Source organism: Dysidea avara, chromosome 1 (genome assembly GCF_963678975.1).
Source record: "Dysidea avara chromosome 1, odDysAvar1.4, whole genome shotgun sequence".
Taxonomy (NCBI): domain Eukaryota; kingdom Metazoa; phylum Porifera; class Demospongiae; order Dictyoceratida; family Dysideidae; genus Dysidea; species Dysidea avara.
In genome coordinates this window covers 48,586,893-48,609,512 of record NC_089272.1, presented here as the reverse complement: position 1 = coordinate 48,609,512, position 22,620 = coordinate 48,586,893, and the positions used below count along the sequence as shown (strand labels likewise).

At 37.4% G+C, this 22,620-nt stretch overlaps 1 protein-coding gene across 5 annotated transcripts; it reads left to right on the top strand.

Annotated features, from left to right (window-relative positions):
- Positions 1-1,615: 1,615 nt before the first annotated feature.
- On the top strand, positions 1,616-21,236 carry LOC136266793 (fibronectin-like). Of its 5 annotated transcripts, none has more exons than XR_010706291.1 (14): positions 5,944-6,407; positions 6,966-7,271; positions 7,402-7,683; positions 8,337-8,413; positions 8,794-9,037; positions 9,536-10,174; positions 14,642-14,680; positions 14,744-14,774; positions 14,923-14,961; positions 15,825-15,875; positions 16,287-16,328; positions 19,433-19,548; positions 20,743-20,855; positions 20,908-21,236. XR_010706291.1 is itself a non-coding variant. In XM_066061821.1 (6 exons), the coding sequence occupies exons 2-6, from the start codon at positions 7,268-7,270 to the stop codon at positions 9,568-9,570; spliced, it is 642 nt and encodes a 213-aa protein (XP_065917893.1). In that variant the 5' UTR covers positions 1,616-2,137; positions 6,966-7,267; the 3' UTR covers positions 9,571-10,311. The 5 variants fall into 5 exon arrangements, 1 of the variants encoding a protein (XP_065917893.1); XR_010706290.1 differs by having other exon boundaries at positions 5,944-6,633; XR_010706300.1 differs by lacking the exons at positions 5,944-6,407; positions 14,642-14,680; positions 14,744-14,774; ... (4 more) ...; positions 20,743-20,855; positions 20,908-21,236 and adding exons at positions 1,616-2,137; positions 10,678-10,804.
- Positions 21,237-22,620: the final 1,384 nt, after the last annotated feature.

Sequence of the window (22,620 nt, the reverse complement as noted above, 5' to 3'; positions counted from 1 at the left end):
CTGAGCAGTTTTAGGAATGTACAAGTGATGCATGATTAATGGTGACAGTATAAAGGTGTCAAGAGTATATATGTGTAGTTTGGCTCCACTGGCTGTAGATGGTGCATTTTTATGGCTTTACCCTTAGGTGTAATTTTGATTGGTCATAAATATTGTGTCAAAGCAAACGCTTTTTGCGCTATACCATATAGGGGGAACTTAGCGGGGGTAAATTTTGGCCAGTAGCAAGCTAAATTGAATTTGGAAATATAAACTTTGGCAAATTCAACCTCAGTGTTTAGCTATAAAGATGCTAATCTGAGGTGCTACAAGTACTTGGAAAATTTGTAGCAAATCACTAAAGTTTCCCTCTCTGACTATACAATATACAGAAACCACAGAAGTACAAACTTTAGCACCCATAATCTCTACAGCACATTATGTAAAGAAAGAAAGTCCTTGAATTGCCTTATCCACCTGTACTGTTGTTGTAACATCATTTGATTAAGGCATAGTGCGTACTCCATACAACAGTCTGTTAAAGAAATTAATTACGCAGGTGGAAAACCCCCAAAAGTACATCCCTGTTATCCTCAACCAAATCTGCTAAACTCAGTGTCATTTTATGTGTTGAAGTGTACTGATTAAGAATTCACCTGTACTGAGTCTTAACTGGCAACTTTAGAGAGAAGTACACCAAAAAAACTTGTTTTCCCAACATTTATTTACGCACCTAATGATGCATAATTCACCAGAACAAGGCTCAATTCTGTTTGTCTCAGAATAAAATCTAATACACCACAGGACTCGCCTGACATCAAGGAATCTGATATACCAACTTCTGTAAACTAAAGTATGTGGAAGTTATGGTGGTTTGTTTACAAGATATTGTAATGTTTACCACAAACAGGCAAAGCCTAATGGAATCCAGAAATAATATGAAAGGATGTGTCATTCCTTTATATACAAATCTATTAACAATCTTACAGGTTTGAAATTTCTCAGAAACTTCTTACAAGTATTCAACGAGGACTCACCACTAACATTAGAACAGATGCCCACACGAACATTCAGTTTTCTTCCGTAAACTATCAGAGAATTACCCCCCCCCCCCATATAAAATAGGTGTCTATGAAGGTTCCTCTTACTCATAGGGGCTTGTACTAATTACATGTGCACATTGCATTTTGAGAATTTCACATATGGTGTAACATTGAATTAAAGCTCAAGTGATAGTCATGATAGCTAGTGTTGAATAATCAGGCCATACCCCAATTTTATCATATTATATGTTTCTTTTCCTCTAAAATAAATCAAAACATGAGGCTAAATTATTTGACTTATATGACTGCTTTATTAGAGTATTTACCAATTACTACTAGTAGTATTACATATTACATGATCACATTAAGATTAATTTGTCATGGCCTTGCGTATGTGAGTTGATTTTCTTTGGGACAAAGCTAGTCCCTTGGGTAACATCACCAGTGCTGCCTGCCCAGTATCAAATCTTACTAAAGGTCAATCTGTGTGGACACAGATTCAAGAAAGTTAGCTGCATATGCCGAAAACATAGAATATATATAATACGCGCAGGCGCTTAGAGACTTGCCTTGATGCGTAGTCTTAAGTGTTATCTTTGACTTCTAGTTACTTCAATGAATTGATCCTCTCCTTAGGATAATATACATCGCCGTGGTTCTTCGTAGATTGGCTTGCTGATTGATAATATAAGCACTCGTGGCGTTTATAAACTTAATTTCTTAATTTGAGAAGCGCCACTGGGATATCTTGGCTGCTTGGTGAAGGATCTCAACCTCTCAAGGATCATTGACGACGGCTCGGACAGCGGTAGAGGGTCAAACACTAGTATGGCAGAGTAACAAAGCAGCAGTATGATGTGTACCGTACTAAATGACTGTAGTTGGTCCCACATGAGCGGAGATTACGTCTGTGCTGGACACGTAGTGCTGACATGTGCAAAGGATTTTCTAGCGCAAACAAAAACCATGATCGCCACCACCACCACACCTACAGATTTAATAGTTCCCGCGTAACACAAGGCGCAATCTGACGAGAAGAAGAGCAGTGCAGTCTTTCGATAGAGCCAGAAACTACAAGAGCGGTGACAGGAATTCAGCCTTGAAAGAAACTAGAGGTACGCTAGTTTAAAAGAAAAGGTTTAGTAGTCGTACAAATTGGTACATTAACTTCTTTTAGTAATCGTCGCTCATGCCCTTTTGAAGCGTTGTGACTTGCTGCATTTGTCTTGAAGGATAAGCGATACGTCACATCGTATTGTACATAATGGAGTATGGTCTCGCTTAGCAGACCACCTTTTCTTCTTTTGTTATTGGGTCGGAAATAAAAGGGTCTAGTGAACGCAGTATAACAGTTTTGTTGTGGCAACCCCAGATTTTGAAATGTATTGCGCAGCTGAGAAAGGCTCATTATGCACACGATGGCTTCACAGTAGGTTTGGAAACCAACGTGTGTGATTCTCATCAATCAACACTATACTGCATTCATCAGACCCCATTTCCCCACCTGATGACAACAGTAGAAAAGATGGTCTGGCTGTGTGAGACTGTATAAGAACAGAAAGTTGCCTACACCTGCATTTGTGGCTATGCTGGAAGTGACCACTATAATTACAATTAGGTAGTCTTGTCTAGAAGTGATTACTAAAGGTATACGTTAGTTTTCTGCTTGAGTTTGTTTCAGATCTCTGACCATGTTATTTTCCTCACCACTGCTTCATTCATGAAGGGTTGAGAAAGATTGACCATCTTTTACAGCAAGTAGGTAATTGCTTAAGCATGTGTTGCCTTTGAGGGTTCTTTCCTTGGCTTTTATTTATAAACTTTATAGCAGAGGACAGTCTGTTGTTGAAGTTCAATTGAATATAACATTGTTTCATTAGGTGCCTCCCACCCACATGTAACTAGCTGTAGTTAAGCTACGGAGACACCTGCTGCAGCATATTGATGGTGGCCATGTTCAGTAGCATGCTCATCTTACTGTGGTGTGAATTAAAATGTCCACAGGTACAGGATGACAACAGCTGCAGTGGAGCCATGTATTTCAGACGTCTCTGTATTAGAGACACATCTTGATTCTTTATCACTGTAGTAAGCTGTGATCAGATGAATATAGCCAACCTAGAAGTTTGAGATTATTAACAAAGTGACATATTCATACTGAAAAATTCCATGTAAGAAGAGGTAGAAATAACTCTCAGGCTTTACCTTACTGCCCAACGAAGGTATCGAATAGTAAAAAAAATGCTATTCGTTTCAGCAGTAGTCTAATGTGCACACTATTACAAACAGGACAGTGGAGCAGTGACCTGATTATATCAGTGTGTCCTTATTAGTTGTGTCCCAATTTCCAGTGTTTAAATGTGTGCACATATTACAAATGGGACCATGGATAGTGGTCCTGATTATCAAGGTGTCCTTCTTAGTAAGGTGTCCTTATTTAAATAGTCTAAATGTGTCTATTGTAAAACACAAATGAGCCTTATTGTGAAGTTGTCCGGTGATTTAGGTAGAATGTCCCTTTTTGATATACATGTATATTGCAATGAAAACTTTCCACACAATTAATATCTCCATTGTTCTTTTAAATGTTTTGTGGTCTGAGGTGATTACATATTTGTAATACAGTGCCAAAAAGTAACAGCCTAAAATAAATTGCTAGTGGGTAGCTGTGTTGTTATACAAACTGTGGTCAATGACTGTATGTAAATTGACTGATGTAAGAAACCATATATGCTTTGAAGTGGTAACTAATAGTACAATCTAATGTTTGTGCGTGTATATAAATTTATCTTAGAGTTTATATAAATGGTGTGTGGAAGTAAATATGAGGTCACTTGTATAATCACATACTGGTGTTATCATGGTCCCACCAAAGTAAACAGCGCATACACTGACTTGGGCATCTTGATAATCAGGACACTTTTTTGGTTCCGAAACATCCATTTTGTGCAGATTCCATTGTGGAATTCTTTCATGATTACTGTGAGCTTGTGTTGGCTTAGCCATTTAACCATGTACTGTACAAAGAGTATACTGTTTCATGTTACAAGAAATTGGCAGTAATCTTTACCTTGTGGTCAACATTTGTGATCCTTCTGCTGGCTTCTTCCTGTATCTGTTACAAGTTGTTTGTCCAGGTCAGTATATCTAGGGTGATGTACAATAATAAGAGCACATGGTTTTGTCAATGGTGTTTCCATTTTGAAACGTATTTTCACCTAATCAATATTGTACTATTAGTACTGATTTGTACAGCAATTGAATGTACTCAAGACAGTTATCTGTTACAATGATTAACACTGCTTTTATCATAATGTGTTGCTTTGTCTGAAGTTTACAGAAACATTACATACAGTTGTTATGGAGACTTTTTGGTAACTAAGTTAGCATGTGTAGGTGATAAAGGGTGTGTTTCACTTGCTTTCTGAACACAAGGGAACCGGTTTGTGTTTGATGTTGGCAGTGATGAAGGTGGTACCTTTCCACCATGGGACTAAGGTGTTCTGATTTCAGGGATCTGAATGTGTGTACTTTAAATAATAATGGATCATGGATAAGTATTCAACTATCAAAGTGTCCTTGTTTTAGGGTAGTCCCTTTTATATCAGTCCAGTTGCTATATCTGAATTCTCAACTTTGGTATGACATCTCATATATACATACCATCTGTAAACATGTTGTGAGATAAATAATGTTTGGAGTAACGTGTGTCTGGTGTGGTCTCAGAGAGCAGTTGTTTCTGTGTTGGTCTCACATGTTTGTACTGAAATGTGTTTGTTTCTATTGTTGATGTTACACCTAGAGCTTTCAATTACTCTTTGTGTTGAGAGATCAAAGGATCTTTGTTGCTTAAGTGTGTGTGTGACCTTTTACATCTCACAAAAGAATTGAAAGATATTCTAACCTAAGCAATCCTAGCTGTTTGTTCTGCAACTTAACATAGACTGTCTACATACTTTACTAGACATGGCTGAAGATAAAGAGGTTTGATTTGTAGTCTCGTACCCAGACCCCACCCACTGCATTGAATAGGGTCTGGTGACATTCGCAGGAGTTTTGGGCCCTACGACATTTTTCTTTTCGACCAATCGGACGCCTTGATTCAGGTACAACGCGATTTGATAGGCTGGAACTAGGAAAATGGCCAACTACAGCTATGGATACAAATGCGTAAACAATATGGCGGCGGGCCCAAAAACACAGCGTAAGTCACCAGACCCTATTCAACGCAGTGAGTGGGGTCTGGGCACGAGACTATTTGATTTGTAGAGATGAACAAAATGACTGCATGACACTACCTTGCAACACTAGACACTGTTTACTCAATTGTACAAAAGTTCTCTCATACCAATACAGTAGTGTTACACTACCACAATGCTTCATCGCATGCTGTCTTTAAGCTCTCTAACTCACCCACTCATACATATGTGCTTTATTCAACCTTATTACAGTGCTATTATTGTAGGTCAATCCTATAAAAAAGTGTTTTGTGGCTAATTCCATGAAAATATTTTCAGCTGGAATAATTTTCACCATGTTATATACAGAAGTTTCATAGACTGTCTGACTCATTGTTAACCACCTCACATTAGTAAACAAGAGTTTCCAGCATGTTTGCCTCATGGCTCCACTGTCATTTCTCTACCAGACAATGATCTAGTCTGGTAGAAATAACAGCTTAGTGTATTGTTAATAATATTGAACAAAAAAATATATCATCTATGAATTTTAATAATTATGTGTGCTAATTATTAATGTGGTTTTTCTCTGAAACTCTTAGACAACCCCATTAAAATAACTTGTCTCAACAGGGCCTCCTGCTTGAAACATTTTTACATGTTATCTTCCCTATACATGTTTATTATAACATGTCAGTTACATGTGTGTTTGTGCATGTTGTGTATGTTGGACTGCAAACATCAGTATAGCAGATTATTGTTGTGAGGTCCAATTTTTTGTGAAGCTGTTAAAATAGCCTCCAGCATAAATTTTTGCGATTATGAAATCTGTGAGACATGAACAGTTTCTCTGTAACTACAGATCTCTTGGACACTATAACATGGTAAAGTTATGAAAACTTAAGAATGTATAGCTGGTTCTGCTCACTATTTTTTTTAGAAATTTAGTTTGCTAGCAGAAACTTTTGTAAGTTAAAACTTTGATTCACAAAAATAATAATAATAATTGGACCTCATTGGTAATATCATGGGACACATTCAGCCATACTTCATGTAGTGATGTGACATACAATGTGACCTTATCTGATCGGACAGCAGAACTGGTGGAGGAGAGAACCACTACTAGTAATACTATCAGTTTCACTGATCTTGATAATGATACTCAATATGAAGTGGCAGTGAAGGGAAAGTGACTGATGAAGGGAAAGTGTGTTGCATGTTATTGGTATAGCAGATTATTGTTTTGTGAAGCTATTAAGATAGGCTCCAGCATAAATTTTTGCGATTATGAAATCTGTGAGACATGAACAGTTTCTCTGTAACTACAGATCTCTTGGACACTATAACATGGTAAAGTTATGAAAACTTAAGAATGTATAGATGGTTCTGCTCACTATTTTTTTTAGAAATTCAGTTTGCTAGCAGAAACTTTTGTAAGTTAAAACTTTGATTCGCAAAAATAATAATAATAATTGGACCTGCTGTACACATGCATGTTGATGTTGATAGCTTGTACTTGTAGTATATTCACATTTTGAGCAGTCTCAAAGAGGAAGACCTCTTGTAAAAGGCCTAATACTCCTAAAGTGTCTTATTGTGTGTTTTTATCATTCTCAGAAATGGAGACACATTATCTACTTGTTTTGTTGTTATTGTTGATCACACTACACAACTCTGAACAACAAGGTGAATAATGCACACTGTATTTTGTTATTAGAGGGTTTCACTGTAATTCATACACTATACTCCAATACATATATTACAGGTCTTATTATCCACCCACCTCAAGATGTTACAATGTGTGCTGGAGATGATGTTAATATCACTTGTGGTCATAACTATACTGCATCGTTGACTCCTCTGTGGAGAATAAATGGACAAGCAATTTCTGGTAGTAGAATTGGGACTAACAACACATTTGAGATGACAGTGGTAGCTATATTGACACAGTATTGACAGTGTATTCTGACAGTGTATTCTGCAAATGAAATATTGAATCAAACTAAATTTCAGTGTGAATTTACATTCCTACCTCCTGTACAGAGTTTAGTTGGCATTCTAACAGTCATGGGTAAGTTAGTAACTGAATACGTATAATTCAAAAAGCAATGATTTCTCATTTTATTATGTTGTTCACATGCCTGGTTTAAAGTCTCTCTGAGCATTTTGTTTATGCGCTTTAACTGCTTCACTCCTCACAGGTCCCCCAACCCTACCAGTTATCAAGGTATTAGAAAGGAGACTGACCTCACTGGTAATATCATGGGACACATTCAGCCATACCTCATGTGGTGATGTGACATACAATGTGACCTTATCTGATGGGACAGCAGAACTGGTGGAGGAGAGAACCACTACTAGTAATACTATCAGTTTCACTGATCTTGATAATGATACTCAATATGAAGTGACAGTGTTGGCTATTAACAATGCTGGACCAGCAACTGTTGTTACTACTAACGTAACCACCTTAACTCCTTCAGGTTAGTGGAGTGTTTGTATATGTAGTGTTGTTTGTTGGGAAATGAAAGCACAACTGAGTGGCTCATTTATCGGTGTTGGAATTGTTGTGGACTTCTGAAACTTCTCATTTAATATCCTTTCTCCATAAGACATAGTGCAGTCCTCGTGGAGGTTACTACGCTGTAGTCCATCAGGAGGGGATGACTTGCTTGCATTAGTTGGCCCTAGTATCTTAGTTGTGTACAGGTACCCCAGTGTTAGGTAGCAGTAGCAGTGCTTCACACAGCTGCTGGAAGGTTTGCTATGCTTATGTAGACTATTGCGTAATCTTTGAAACAAGAAACACTTTGAAAATTTGTTGCATTTTGTAACAGGATTACATATTTGGGGAATTTTACATTGAAATGATCTTCATAATCCTCTGTTGACTGTGATGTGTCAATGCTATGAAATATGGTATTGAAGCCTCCACAAACAATGATTAGAAGGAGGCTACATGTTGTAACTGTCAGATCACCAACAGATACATACAGGATGTTTCTGCTAGCCACAATAATTGTTTGGCTGGCTATCAGTCCTCTGTATGTATCATTTATGTGTAGACTTCATTTTTCACTTAACTTTACATATAATGTATGGTATTGTTGTGTGTTATGTGTTTGTTAATCTTTAGTACCTTCTCCTCCGAGTAATTTGGCAGTCAGCTTGAAGTTTGTTGATTACAGGCCTGTTGTTACCATATCTTGGAATGTGAGTGTGTGTGTGTGTGTGCGTACGTATGTGTGCACATGTGTGTGTAGTTATAGATCACTGGTCTGGTAACAAGGCCACTCTGCTAAGTGAAGTTGCTGAGCATGAAACTTTACTCAAATTATTTACATGTGGACCAAGCCAACCTGTTATATATTGGAAACAGTTTATCCAGCTGTACTAATAAACACCTGTTAACTGTAACTGTCAGTTGTCCATGTTTTTGGTGTGCATGCATGTTTAGGAGATGTGCAATATTTCGAGCTGGGATAGCATAGTGAGGATAGAGTCGATAGTGTTTTATCCTTACCTTTTTCTTGTTGTACATTTTGAACACCGAATACAATGTGTGTACATTACTGAATCTTATGTGTCTATAGGTATCATCATCATCATTGTCACATAACATGACTGAGGTGGAGGCCTTAAATGTCTCTTTGACTGGTGAAGATGATATAACAACAACCTTTGAAGTATCACCTAATACAACTACCTTCCAAATGTCACATAATATGACATCAGATGATAATGTTTCCAGACATCTTGATGTTGGAACAGATTACATCATTTCTGTTTGTAGTGTGAACAGTGTGGGATGTAGTGAGACAGTTAGTACTTCATTAGGTATGTACTGTACAGGGGGATTGACTGGTGAATTACAGTGGAACCTATCTTAGTGGCCACTTGTACATCTAAAATGGTTCATTTAAATTCCCCAAGTGAGAAGTTTATACTGTCTAACGCTACTGTACCTTAGGCCATAAAAAATTGGCCTGCAGCTTCAACAGGTTCCACTGCTATATTCCAGACACCTTAAGATGGTGTCCTTGTGTCAGGAGGTGTAAATGTGTACATCAATGCATGAATATGTGTCAAAGTCTCTTTATGAGGTGTCCAGATATAAGGGGTCTGTTTACTCTAATACGACTGAAACCGACACCCTTAGGACTAATGTCCTTGTTGTCAAGGTGTCCCTGTTTCAGGCCCTTGTACAAAAAACCATTTTACAGTAATTGCACACTTTCAGAGGTACCAGCTTTTTATAATCAGGTGGTCACCTGGACAGCTAAGGTTCCAACATTGCATAGCATTTCATTCACTGTTATGTTTTATAAATTGTAGCTGTACGATGGCTCCAGTCAGCAATAGTCCAGTGACATCCAGATGACCAGTCCATCTATGTATCGTGTGATGTGGCTGAGTCAACTCCAACAGTTAAGTGTTTAGCAAGACTGAATTGTTCTACATGTGATGAGGTCACTTCTGAAGTGTTCACCAGACATACTGAAATATCAGTCATGGCTGATACTGACTATCACATTTCTGTGCTGGTAGTTGAATCACAAAACAGTATGCCACTGGAGAATTACAGTATAGCAGAAACCATCTCGGTACCAAAACTTACACCAGAGCCGAATCCCACACACCTACCACAGCCGAGCTCAACACAACAGCCAAGCTCAACACAACAGCCAAGCTCAACACAACAGCCAAGCTCAACACAACAGCCAAGCTCAACACAACAGCCAAGCTCAACACAACAGCCAAGCTCAACACAACAGCCAAGCTCAACACAACAGCCAAGCTCAACACAACAGCCAAGCTCAACACAACAGCCAAGCTCAACACAACAGCCAAGCTCAACACAACAGCCAAGCTCAACACAACAGCCAAGCTCAACACAACAGCCAAGCTCAACACAACAGCCAAGCTTGATGCAACAGTTGGAACCAATAGAACAGCCAGAACCTGGAACATCCTGTAAGTTTTTAACTAACTTGAACTGGTTAGAAGCTGCACAGTTACACTGTACTGTATGTAGCTAACTGAATGGTTTTGCTTATAAACTTACCATATTTATATACTGCTGCAATTTTTAATAGTAATTGTGGGGTCTACATCATGGTCTTAAATTTACAGGTGGTGTGTGTTGTGCAATTCTTTGTTGAATTCATGTAGTGATGGTAAATTAGCTACAGTGGCCCTATGCTTAACCCTTTGTTACCATGGACGCATGTCTATTGAAATCCATTCGTAGTGCCTTCGGTCCAGGGATTACAGGGCTGATTCCATTGTCATTTTATTCAGGAGGGGGGGGGGGGAGGCATTTTGAATTGTGTATCATGTGTAGCCAAGAAAACCAGCCAGGGAACAAACATCGTTTAGAATAAACACAAGAAGTATATAACACACATAATGTTTACATACCTATGAAAAAAAGGCCATAACTTTCATCTCGGTGGTAGTACACTATTCTAATATAGATTAATTGATTCCTCGTGTGATGACGATTCGATTGGTATATAGTATGATGTCATCACACTTAGCAACAAAATGGTGGGACAACTTTTATTTCGTGTGACGAAGAAGAAGCAGCCCTATTCCATTTGCTTCACAGCGTGTGAGTTCTGTGTGTTACTGTGAAACTTTTTAGATGTACAGCTATATAAATAGGGTAAGGAGGTACTTTTTTTGTCCCAAAAAATGAAGATAAAATCCTTCGAATAGTGCCTCACTGCGGTATTATTCGAGGGTGCACTACTAACATTTTAAACCACTACTATAGCTAGTTTTATAAAACAATCACAACACGTTGCTACTTACTTCTATACAAGACCTTTCTTTCACTCAAGTCCGTGTAGCACAACCATGTCACGCCTCGTGCTACGTGGTCAATTTACTAAAGGGAATTTCGATTATGTGACAGCCGTTTAAGTTTTACCAGGACAATGCCTTTCTTATATCGAGATGGAGATTAATACTAAAGTTATGAGAGCACTAGTAAAGAGTAATTACAAAAGTATGGTGTGGTACTATTCGAGGGTGTGGTACTATTCGAGGGTGTGGTACAATTAAAATTATTTTCACAAGCAACAATAAAAACCTTCAAATAGTACCCCACTGTGGTACTATTCAAGGGCGCGGCACAACAAATCAAGTGATTATGGTATATTGCTATTATTTATTCAGCTAGTTAAATATACTGTGATTTAGTGTATTTCATGATTCATGAATAATTTTGTAATTCGCTAATTACGTTGCTATGCACTGCTAAGGAAGCATAATACAAACCATTTTGAACTGCAAATTATGCACAGAAGTATCTCAATTGAAGGGGTCAGCTGCAAAATGGGACAAGCACCATTTGAAAATTTAGGCGACCATGGTGGTGGGCATTAAACAAAATTTTGGTACATAATTGAATTAGAATATTTGCTTAAATTATTTTGATACTGCCATGAACTTTTAAGTTTTATTGTTTACTTAGTGACAACATTATTCACATAGCTAAATCAAGCCATTCCAATGTTGAAGAAATTAAAAATGTAAAGTGGCACATGTGTCCCTTATTTCCATGACCCTTTCAACTGTTTTATAGTGTGTCTATCATGTTTTCTCATGTGAATTGTTTAGAAAAGGCCTCAAGGCTGTCCTTTATTTTTGTTCACATAAGCACGAGTAATGCCCCCCTTTCAACTTAAAGGATACAATATCTCTGGTAGCCTAAGGCCTTCAGTGTTGTTTTAAAAACTGTTAAACCTCTATAAAACCAAAAGGGAAGACCATTCATAAAGTATATGAAGAGTCACAATACCTGTATTTCAGACTGCCAAAAAGAAACCATCTCAGAGCAAAATTTATGAGTGTGGAAGTTTAATACAGACTTAATTAATTATGAAATTAATTTCAGTAAACCAGGCACACGCCCACAGCCTGCTGAAACAAGAGGCGAATAAAATTATATAAAACATCATTTCATTTTAACGCACATCACAATGGGGAATGCCTCACATGTCCAGTACTGCCAACTAGTGTCCAGTGTGATTTGAATACCTGGGATTACTAACATTAAAAGACTATTTAACAAAAGATTTATAATTTCAATGAATATACTGAATGGTCATTACATTTTAAATTTAAGTTGCTTACATTTTAAAGTTACAGTGGGTTCCCTGTTATCTGAACACCTTGTGCTGGTTCAATTGCAAACGTGTTCAGATAAGTGAATTTGTCTGGATTTAAGTGAATCTCATTCATTTTTATGCACAGTTTTGTTTAACTACTCTAATAGAACATACGGTAACTGTCAAAATACTCTAATAGAACATACGGTAAATGTTAGAATACTCTAATAGAACATACGGTGAATGTCAAAATACTCTAATAGAACATACGGTAAATGTTAGAATACTCTAATAGAACAGTTATTCGTACTGTTTTGGATGATCGAGAGTCTGGATATTTGAGTGTCTGGATAATTGAATACTTACTGTAATTCGCTCATAGCAGCCCTGTGTTACAGACTGTAGCCTTCTTGTGGTTCTGTAATGATATAGTACCAACATATTTGCTGGTGAAAAATCAGTGTGTTTTAAAATGTGGTTGAATCGTTAGAGTAAGTTTCATACTAAAAGGATAGAATATGTGACCATCTCAGCAATAACCCGTCTAGTTCGCACAACTTCCAAATTTTCTCAGCATTATCTGCATTGTTCAAGGAATGGTCCACCAAAGTTTCAGTCGATTATGGTGAGTAGTTTTGGAATTACATCGCTAGACAGTAGGAAGAGCAAGGAAATCGATTTGTACAGTAATTATACTAAAAATATACTACAGATGCTTACATTCACAGTCATAACTTCCGTTTGGATTAGTCTACAGGTTTGGGATTTGGCTTACAATGTTCACCATGGGTTGGCAGATCGACCAAGGTTTAGTTTTTGCCTAGCAGTTACTTCTGCGTAGGCATATGAAGGCAGTTTTATTGAAGAAATGGCAACGGTTTTGCTTACGTCTATCGCATCATAAACGAACGCATGTGACACGCAAACCATTGGAGTTACAGAAATTTAACAATGATTTTCAAACTCCCCAGGAGTAGGCGAATAAGGTGGTATAATAGGTTTATTCAATTTGAGTCTTCCTTCACTGAGTAATGGCTCGATTAAAACTTACATAAAAGTTTCTTTGTAACACGCATAATTTCACCAATTTTTTTAAATTTCATTTTTCTCAAAATGCATGCTTGTGTGAACTAGACAGGTTTTTGCTGAGATGGTCACATATATTTGCAAAGAAAGTTATGGGGTTTAACTCTTAAACCCGCATAATCCAGGAAACTGGATTGAAAAATAAATACGCACGCCTTTCACAAAGCGCTGTAACTTTTGAAACGTCCATCCTATGGCTGCGCAATTTACATCATTCTACTTTTGATGTAACAATAATTACACAGTACCTAGGGGTTTACCCTAACACTAAATGGTGAGGCCAAAACTGGCCATGAAAATAACTTTTCGCTAAGGAAACACACAAACCATTTACATACCTTTATAAAATGGTCAATAACTCAATGGCAGTTGCTCCTATCACCTTGCAACAACTTCCATTTGATTCACTGATAAATTTTCTATTAGGCCATATACAGCTCACATGAGTAAACAGAATTATACATGTGGCAAAAATTTGAAACACGGAGATGCAACTCACAGTTGTTCATTGCTCATAACAAGTAAGTTACAGTGTTCATTTAACCTTCTCTAAGTAGTCCAGTGAACATACCTTTAATAAATGTGTAGTTGTAGGCTGTAAGAATTCAGTTCCCCCAACTAGTGTCACCATGTGTTCCCTTATTGTGTAAACATACATTCCCCAAAAGTTCTCTGTGAGTTTAAGGGTTAAAGTAAGCCATTTTTTTCTTATTTTATTGTGCATGTAACTTCCTTGAGGGTTGGTACCATCCTAGTTCCTTCAATCACTTATTTGAGTTCATTGTAATGAAGTTTCACAATCGTTGGTTACAAAATCCTGTCATTACAACAATTTGTTTCTTGTTGATACAAGCATAGCAAGTACAACCAGTATGTTTGTGATGTAATACAATGTACATGAATTCCAATAGAAATGTGCATATTTAGTGACATCACATTATTACATTTCTTATCCTGTTATGTACTCTATTATCTATGCCGAAACATACAGCTCTTGGCAAACCTCAGTTTAATTAGGGTCAGCAGGTCATACAGTGACCTGGTTTCAATAACACCATATTAGGGTCAGCAGGTCATACAGTGACCTGGTTTCAATAACACCATACATAAATGTGTAGTAAAGTGATGATGAGCATAAGTGTACACTGTATATCATATTGTATCATGATATACAATTCTATATTGTGGCATCACTAAATTACACATGTGTCTTAAAATGATTCATTCTTTATTGTAGATGCCAACGTATACTGAAGTTGTATACTTGAAAAAACCAGTAAGTAATTTTGATCTATGTAACCATACATTGTAGAATTAACTACTGGTGTTTTGGTTATAGAAAAAGAAAGTTTTCTGAAAGCACATATGAGGTACGTGTGTATATGTGCATAGTGTACATTTAAATACGTACGTTAGAGATGGCATAAAGTTTGCCTCCTTTTTTCAAACTCATAACTGTATGGAATTGTGCTCTTCAGAAAGATATTGATGTTTGGTTGTCCAACTATTTTTCTGTAGATACCAACATACAATGAAGTTTCAGAATTCAAAAGCCCGGTAAGTAATTGATTGGCACATATTGACTCAGTGCATGTACTGTACTCTTGGAATTTTAGTTTTTAAATATATGTCTTGATTTGTTAAATAGTACGCTATATCAAATCTTTGAATGTATTATTTTATGTGTGTTTAGTTGTCGACGTACAGTGAAGTTGCAGACTTCAAATGTATTTGATGATATTTATATTTGTGACCGTCTCAGCAAAAACCTGCCCACCTACCATGCTTTTTGAGAAAACCAAATTCTCATGCTACAAAGAAAACAATGTACAAGTTTTAGACTCAGGGAAGGTAAATCTCAAATCAATTACACCTATACACCATTTTATATTCACATGTTCTTGGAGATAGTTTCGTTTCTTTAACCTCAATCATATTATGTATTTCACATGTGATGCAGTAGACATATGCAAAATAGTTGTCATTTCTTATTTAAAATGCCTTCATACATCTACATATGTCAAAGGATAAAATCTTATCTTAATTGATTTGCCAGTTCATGGTGATCATTTTTAAGCCAAATTCCAACTCTGTAGACCAATGCAAATGATGTGAATTTAATTTATTTTTCAGTGTAGTCATCATACAAATTAATTTCTTTGTTGTTCATACTGACTAATATAATTCCTAAACTGCTCACCACAATAGGCTCACCAATTGCTTCTACACTGAGAACTGAGAAAAAAAAAATTGGTTATGCAAACTTGCTGAGATGGTCACATTTGCTGTTGAATTTATAATATCTTTTTGTGTGTGATAACACATGTCATATAACCTTTATTGTACATACTACATCAAGCCTTACAGGGTTTATTGTGTTGCATTGTACAGTTTCCTTTCATTGAATATACACTGTATAGGGAGAAAAATCACCGACTAGAACTTCTAGTGAATCAACATAACCACAAAAGGTACGTTGGGTGTGTTGTATTGTTACACAAACACTACACACATACACACATGTACACTACACACATGTACACCACACACACACATAAACACACCAGAAGAGGTAGGATAAGGGGAGGGGCTTAGTGGATATTTAGTTAGCACTTTACATAAACATCAAGGCCATCTACTTTGTTTTGTAAGGGCCTATGAATTTATTAGTGAAATAGAGTAAAATCACTGTTTCATGTGCCTACACCATGCACACAAGCGCACACACACACTACACACACTACATTCCGGTGGTTTAAGAGGACAGGTTTACAATTCCCATTACTCCAACATCATGACATATGCAGCAATAGTTATAGTACATAAATTGGTATTGTATGCATGTATTATTCACTAACTTATTTTCACTTTATTTTATACAGCCAGCAATGCCAGACACTTATGCAGTAGTTGACATGACAAAGGTCAGTGATACAGTTAGATACCGATATGGGTGTTTGGCATGTACCGATATCCGGTATAGATACCACCAATAGAAGCTGATGACCGATAGTTGATCCGATAGTTGCATTACAAACAAAAGTCATAGTTAATCTATGCAAAAGTGTACATTTACCTACTCTACAACAACATGTGGACACATTCATTGCTCACTCCATGCCATGGTGATATTGGCTTGGGTTTCTATTGTGCACTCCAGACAATTAGGCACCCACAGACATTTTTATGCATACTCCCACAGAGCCTTAAATGGATATTTCTGCATTACTCTGCATTTTATTGGTTTGTATGAAGGCTGGTAAGTAGGTTTCCTTGGTTATCCTGTGACTGTTCTTTGTAATAGTTAGACACTCGCAATAGGTGTCTTCGAGGATTTAAAAACCTGAGGTGACGCCGACGTCAATAATTACTGAGGCGCAGCCGAGGTAATTATTGACGTCACCGATGGTTTTTAAATCCTTGAAGACGCCTATTGTGTGTGTCTAAGTGTTTTAGACAATGGCGTAGAAGCAGTGAGCTGGTATAGAGAGTTCCCATTGTAAACACCTAGGGTATTTCAGCGAGCAAAAGATGTGAGGTCGCGCAAGCTCGCGCGCAAGCCATGAAGCGCAAATAACTGAAGGTTTGTAAAGTCGATACTGAAAAAGTATGTTTGAGGCATTATAGATACGTGTGAATGGCAGCAAATGGGAATAGCCAGTGCCAACATGGCTGTCTTGCATGGTCTACAGAGCGTGCTTTAATATGGCGAAGGCCACAAACTGAATTAATGGCTTGTACCATGATGGTCTATAAATCCGCTGAGCTACCCACGATAACAGCGTACCTGAGTGTAATTTCTTTGCAATAACCTGCTCGCAATCGCTTGGTGTTTACTGATGTGCGGAATACTAATTGTCCACAAAAAGCTAATTGCATTACTGTAGGCCACATTATGGTTGTAAACAACTGTCGGGTGTCTTACCAGTAAGACACCTGATACCAGGTTTCTTCGCAAATAAGAGACCTCCACACATCAAACGAAACGCTGCATACCATTGTCTAATATATTACAAAGGTACTATATACAAATATATAACTGCTTCTTTTATTTAAGACTGATAAACTTTCCAGCAACGAACACTAGAATTGTGTGTATTTGTATGGCTTCTCATAGCACTTGCTGTAGAGTGAACAGTAAGCCACTGCCACTAAACAGCCACATGGATAACATAGAAAACCAATATTATAATCCGTTTATGTACAAAACTATTGCTGTATAAATATCAGTAGCGATATCGGTCCTCCTACTGTTCTGTACCGATACCAATGTTGGTAAAAAAAATGCCATATCGGTGGCCGATATTTTGGCCGATCCAATTATTGGTACACCTCTAGATACAGTTACTACAATTACATGTACAGGCTGTAATGTGAAGTAGTTTTTGCTTATTGTGTAATTTTATTATGACTGGTCGTGTGTGCACAATCACAATAAGTTGTAAATCAAAACTTATAGTGATGGACTAACTAGAATCATTCATTTGTAGTTGATAGAACTCGATTTGTGCCATTTATCACCACAATGAATTTATATTGTCATCTGCATATCTTCTTTGTCACATTTTCCTATCTTCAGTAATAAACTCCTCTTAACCCTTAAACTCACACAGGCCAGAAAACTGGTCCTAATACACATGCCTAAGACAAAGTGCTGTAATTTTCCTATTGCTATGCAATTTATGCTATTCTACTTGTTCTGTAATAATCAGTAAAATGGTACCCAGGGTTTTACCCCAACATGAAACTGTAGAGCCAAAACCTGCCATGTAAGCAGCTTTTCGGTAGAGAAACACACAAAACGTTACATACTGTACCTTTACAAAATTATTTATAACTTAACAATGGTTGCTCCTATCAACTTGCAATTTGTGTCATTGAATTCTCCATCAGGGCATCTATTACTCGTGTGATTAAACCCACAATCAAAACTATACATGTGGCAAGAACACGCAATGATGGACTAGTGCATTGGAATCCTTTGACACTTTTCATAGCAAATAAGCCTTTGTAGTTGCAGTGTTCATTCTCCAAGTAGCCCAGTTAACAGAGTTTTAACCAATGTTAAGTTTTAACCACAAAGAGTTAAGTTTCTCCTTTTCAAGTCACCAAGTATGCCAGTAATATGTAAACACACATTCTGCTAAAGTTCTTTACAGGTTTAAGGGTTAAAACTTCCATTTAGTGCAACTGGTTTACAGCCACACGCTGCCTAGCTATGGCCCACAGGTTATTACATGAAATTGGAAGTATCAGAAATCTTCTTAGAGTATATGTGACCGGATCTGCGAAAACCCAACACAATTGTGCAAGCCTAAATTTACAGTATAAAGCATTGATTACAATGAGAGAAATACTTGCGTATTATTGAAAAATCCATAAATATTTGAGCGTCTCTTTCTTAGTGAAGGAAGGGACTAACAATAACAACCTGGATATCATCTTATTCGCCTGCTCAAGACGAGTTGGAAAATATTTGTTTTGTTGCAGTAGACCCAAGGATACTCAAGTTATGAGCGTTTGTTTATGTTACGTCGAAGCAATCATACACAATTGATTTTTCTTCACCAATTTCTCCTTTGTATGCAGTGCAAAAAGACAAGTAAAGGACAAACTTACCCAGTAAAGAAGAAAGTGTTGAACTAATTCAACATTCATACTTCTTAATATTCTAAAGGTCAAAATTGTATATCCATACCAGAGCATCCCAGCATCCTTACAAACCTTCTCACTGCTTTCCTAGCTGCTAAACAAGCCTTAACACCTAGAACAATGCTTGGTTGCATAATTTTACCTCGTAGGCTTATAACGCATGACCATCCTCCTCTGGGTTAATCCACAAATTGCTTAGTTGGAGTCATTTGAGTGCAAAAAAGGTCCATGGGGACCCCAAATTTGACCTCTAGCCTTAACTCGTCATCTGACTCCATTTTGTGTTTCAATATAAAACCCACCAATCTCACTACCTGCATAAAATAGTTGTCAAATTCATTGGCATGTTTGTTTATCTTTTATAATTCACTCACAGAAACACAACAAGAGCAACTATGTGGAGTTGGAAGGTTTGATGACCAGAGACTCACAGTCATGCTTGTACCAGTACCAGAAGTGACTTATTTAGATGTGAAAATTGGCTTGAGGTAGGTACACTGTAGGGTTCTAAATAAAGGTAGAAATGTGAGTAGCCATTGTTAGAACATTGGCTAGTCACTCACTGAATGCTAGTATAGTAAATGTACATGACTACCTCATATCAGTGTCATGTGTCAGAAGATATCATGGAGCCCCATGTGTATTGTGGACATGTTGGGACCACTCACATACAGTACACAATGATTATCTAGTGTTTAAAATCAAAAATGACTGTTCAGTTAGACAATGCTATAGATTGCCTAAAATTTTGGCACCTCACTTGTCCCTAGCAATTAATGTAAACAATGAATTTACAAAAATAATTGGTGAATTATGAAATACATTAAATTTTAATAACTTACCAGTAATTTACATGTATTATTACTAGTGCATAAATCGATGTCGATTTTATGCTTCAAAGATTTGAATGCAACATTCGAAGGATTGATGAATATTTAGCTACTATTATGTAGGTGGAATAATTTTGAGTGTATTGTAGCTAATTCCACTTTTTTTTGTTTTGGCTCCCTTTGGCAAGTGGAATTTCTCACGTTGACACTATTACTTATCTGTTTAACAGAATATAGCAGCTGGAGAAAACACAAAACAAAATGTATAGCTGCTGCTAAAAGACCTTACAGTAGTACACAACTCACCAATATTCTTCCTCTACAGCTTGTCCCAACTGCACTTCATGATTAGCGGTGGGTGTGGCCACTCGTGGTGTGAGCTAATTAACTTGTCAAACACCTAGCACAACCACCTTCCATTGCTTTCTAGTGTCTCAAGTGTAACTGCCCACGGTGAAATTATTCATGACGTGTTGAGCAGTTGGATTCTTACGTTCTTCTGCTCACTAATATGGCCAGGTTGCGCTTGTGCAAAATTCGAACTTCACTTTTGCCATTTGAATGATGTACCCCTCGAACCATTGAACGAATACAGTAGATTCGTTTATGCACTAATTATTACAATAATTAATATTATGCTATACTTTTCAAATGTCCAGAACAGCAACTATTGGTATATACTGTAATGTAAGAACCTGGTATTGTGTTTGTGGTTAGCCCATAATTATATGGATGAGCTTATTGTGGTTAGGTGGTATAATATACCAGGGAGACTTGTAATGTTGTGTGTCATAGTATGGCTCTGTAGCTTTAGAAAGAGTTGGTGCCCGGTTAACACCTGGTTTATTATAGGTAGCACAGCATCAAAGGTGTCCTGATCATGTGATCCACCCAGTGTAGTGACATCTACTGAAGTAAAAGATTTGTTGTGGTTGTCAAGTGATCGCATGAGGGACTTCCCCTGATAAGGTACGTGTATTACCTAATATGGATCTGTCACTTAAACATTTTTTTTATTTAGGAGGCATTGCAACATTATCTCCACTGACTACTCACACCCACACCACACCTCCACACTAGGGTATAGGGTCTGGTGATATTGGTTAGGGTCATCTGTCTATAATCCAGTCCACATGTCTAAGACATGCTTAATGTATTTTAAACACATCCAAGAATACTGACTAATATCACCAGATCCTCATCTCCTGTAGAGGTGGATGTGGTCACTACTGTACTAATTGGCCATGGACAACTGTATTATAATTTCTGTGTAAATTAAAACAACAATCATATAACACAACTTAATGTGTAAATGACAGGGAACCCTTTGTGGTATTATGACCTTATTAACATACCTTCATACAGTAGGACTGAGATTTTGTATAGTGAACAACACTTCACTTGAGTGAATTCAGGGTTGGGCGAGGTGGGTAGTAGACACAGGAAGTTTGGGGGTGCAAAGCTTTCAGATTTTAACGTAGATTGAATTGCTTTAATTATGCAACAAAAAAAATCTAAATCATACTGCTTTGTAAGTGAGAGTTGCACAGGGATAAGTGACTACAGGAGCTTATAAGTGCCGAAGGAGTGTGAAACTAATGCATTTAACCACGTGGGACTTCTATAGTGAAATATTGCCTTATTTGGAACACCACAAATCCGATCCACAGGCCACCTGTTGATGGTTTCGTTACATAAGCAATTAGTAAGAAGCATTTGCAATGCAACAGTTCTTATAGTGATGGGAGACACCAATGGACTTGTATTAATTTTATAGCATGTGACAGCAACAAGAGGAGAAGTGTTGCTAACCAGCCTGCAGGCTAAAACTGTTGATGCACGACTGGTACTGCTCATTTCATGCTGCACAGCACTAGTGAATGTGTTTATAACGACAGAGCAGGAGTGTAGGGTGGCCTGTGTGGTTGGTGAGGTTTCAACAATATTAGTGGTGTTCCATATAAGGTAACTTTGGATTTCAGCACTGTTACCACACAACCTCATTGAAGTTTCACAATTTGCACCTTTGGCACTTATAAGCTCCTGGTGACTATCATGAGTAGTTCAGCTAGCTTTATACATGTAGCTATATATGGCATACACAAGACCACGTGTTTAGTAGGATAAGTGTATTCATGCATGAGGTACACGTAGACACTATATGTGTAGATTCTAACTCAGTAACTAGGGAGTATTCTTAATAGTGTTATGTAAGGTGACTGTTCTATTAGAGTATTTGTCTGACTGCTCTATTAGAGTATCTGGATGGTGTATCCTTTTCTTTGGGGGGGAGGAGGGGATGGGCACACGCCCCATTGTGCCAGATCCGCCATACCACTTTCACCCACATGGACAAAGCATAGCTCAATATAACCACTATAATTTTCAGTTACCAACTATGAATGTGGTATATCTCATAAGTGTAGCCTCTTCACCTTATTATTGATGTCATGAAGCAGGGATGGATGTGTGTAGATGGATGCTGAAGTGTTTCCAGAAACTGCTAAGACCTGAAAATTTTCCTGGGGGCTTAGATTAAATTTATCAATTGACGTAGGGCATCCCGACTCCCAGAATTATGTTACGGCTGTTGTACACTTCAAACTTTACATGTATAGCTCCACCCTTAGCCAAACTATGCCAAGCATAACTAGCAGCCAAATTAATTCCTAACATGTTTAAATGTCAGTTTGAAAGATTATCTTAGTGAAATTTACCTGATTCAATTTGAGTG

Coding starts and splice junctions, on each gene's coding strand:
- LOC136266793 (XM_066061821.1), top strand. Junction 7,684..8,336: donor AACCACCTTAACTCCTTCAG/GTTAGTGGAGTG, acceptor GTTAATCTTTAG/TACCTTCTCCTCCGAGTAAT. Junction 9,038..9,535: donor GACAGTTAGTACTTCATTAG/GTATGTACTGTA, acceptor TATAAATTGTAG/CTGTACGATGGCTCCAGTCA.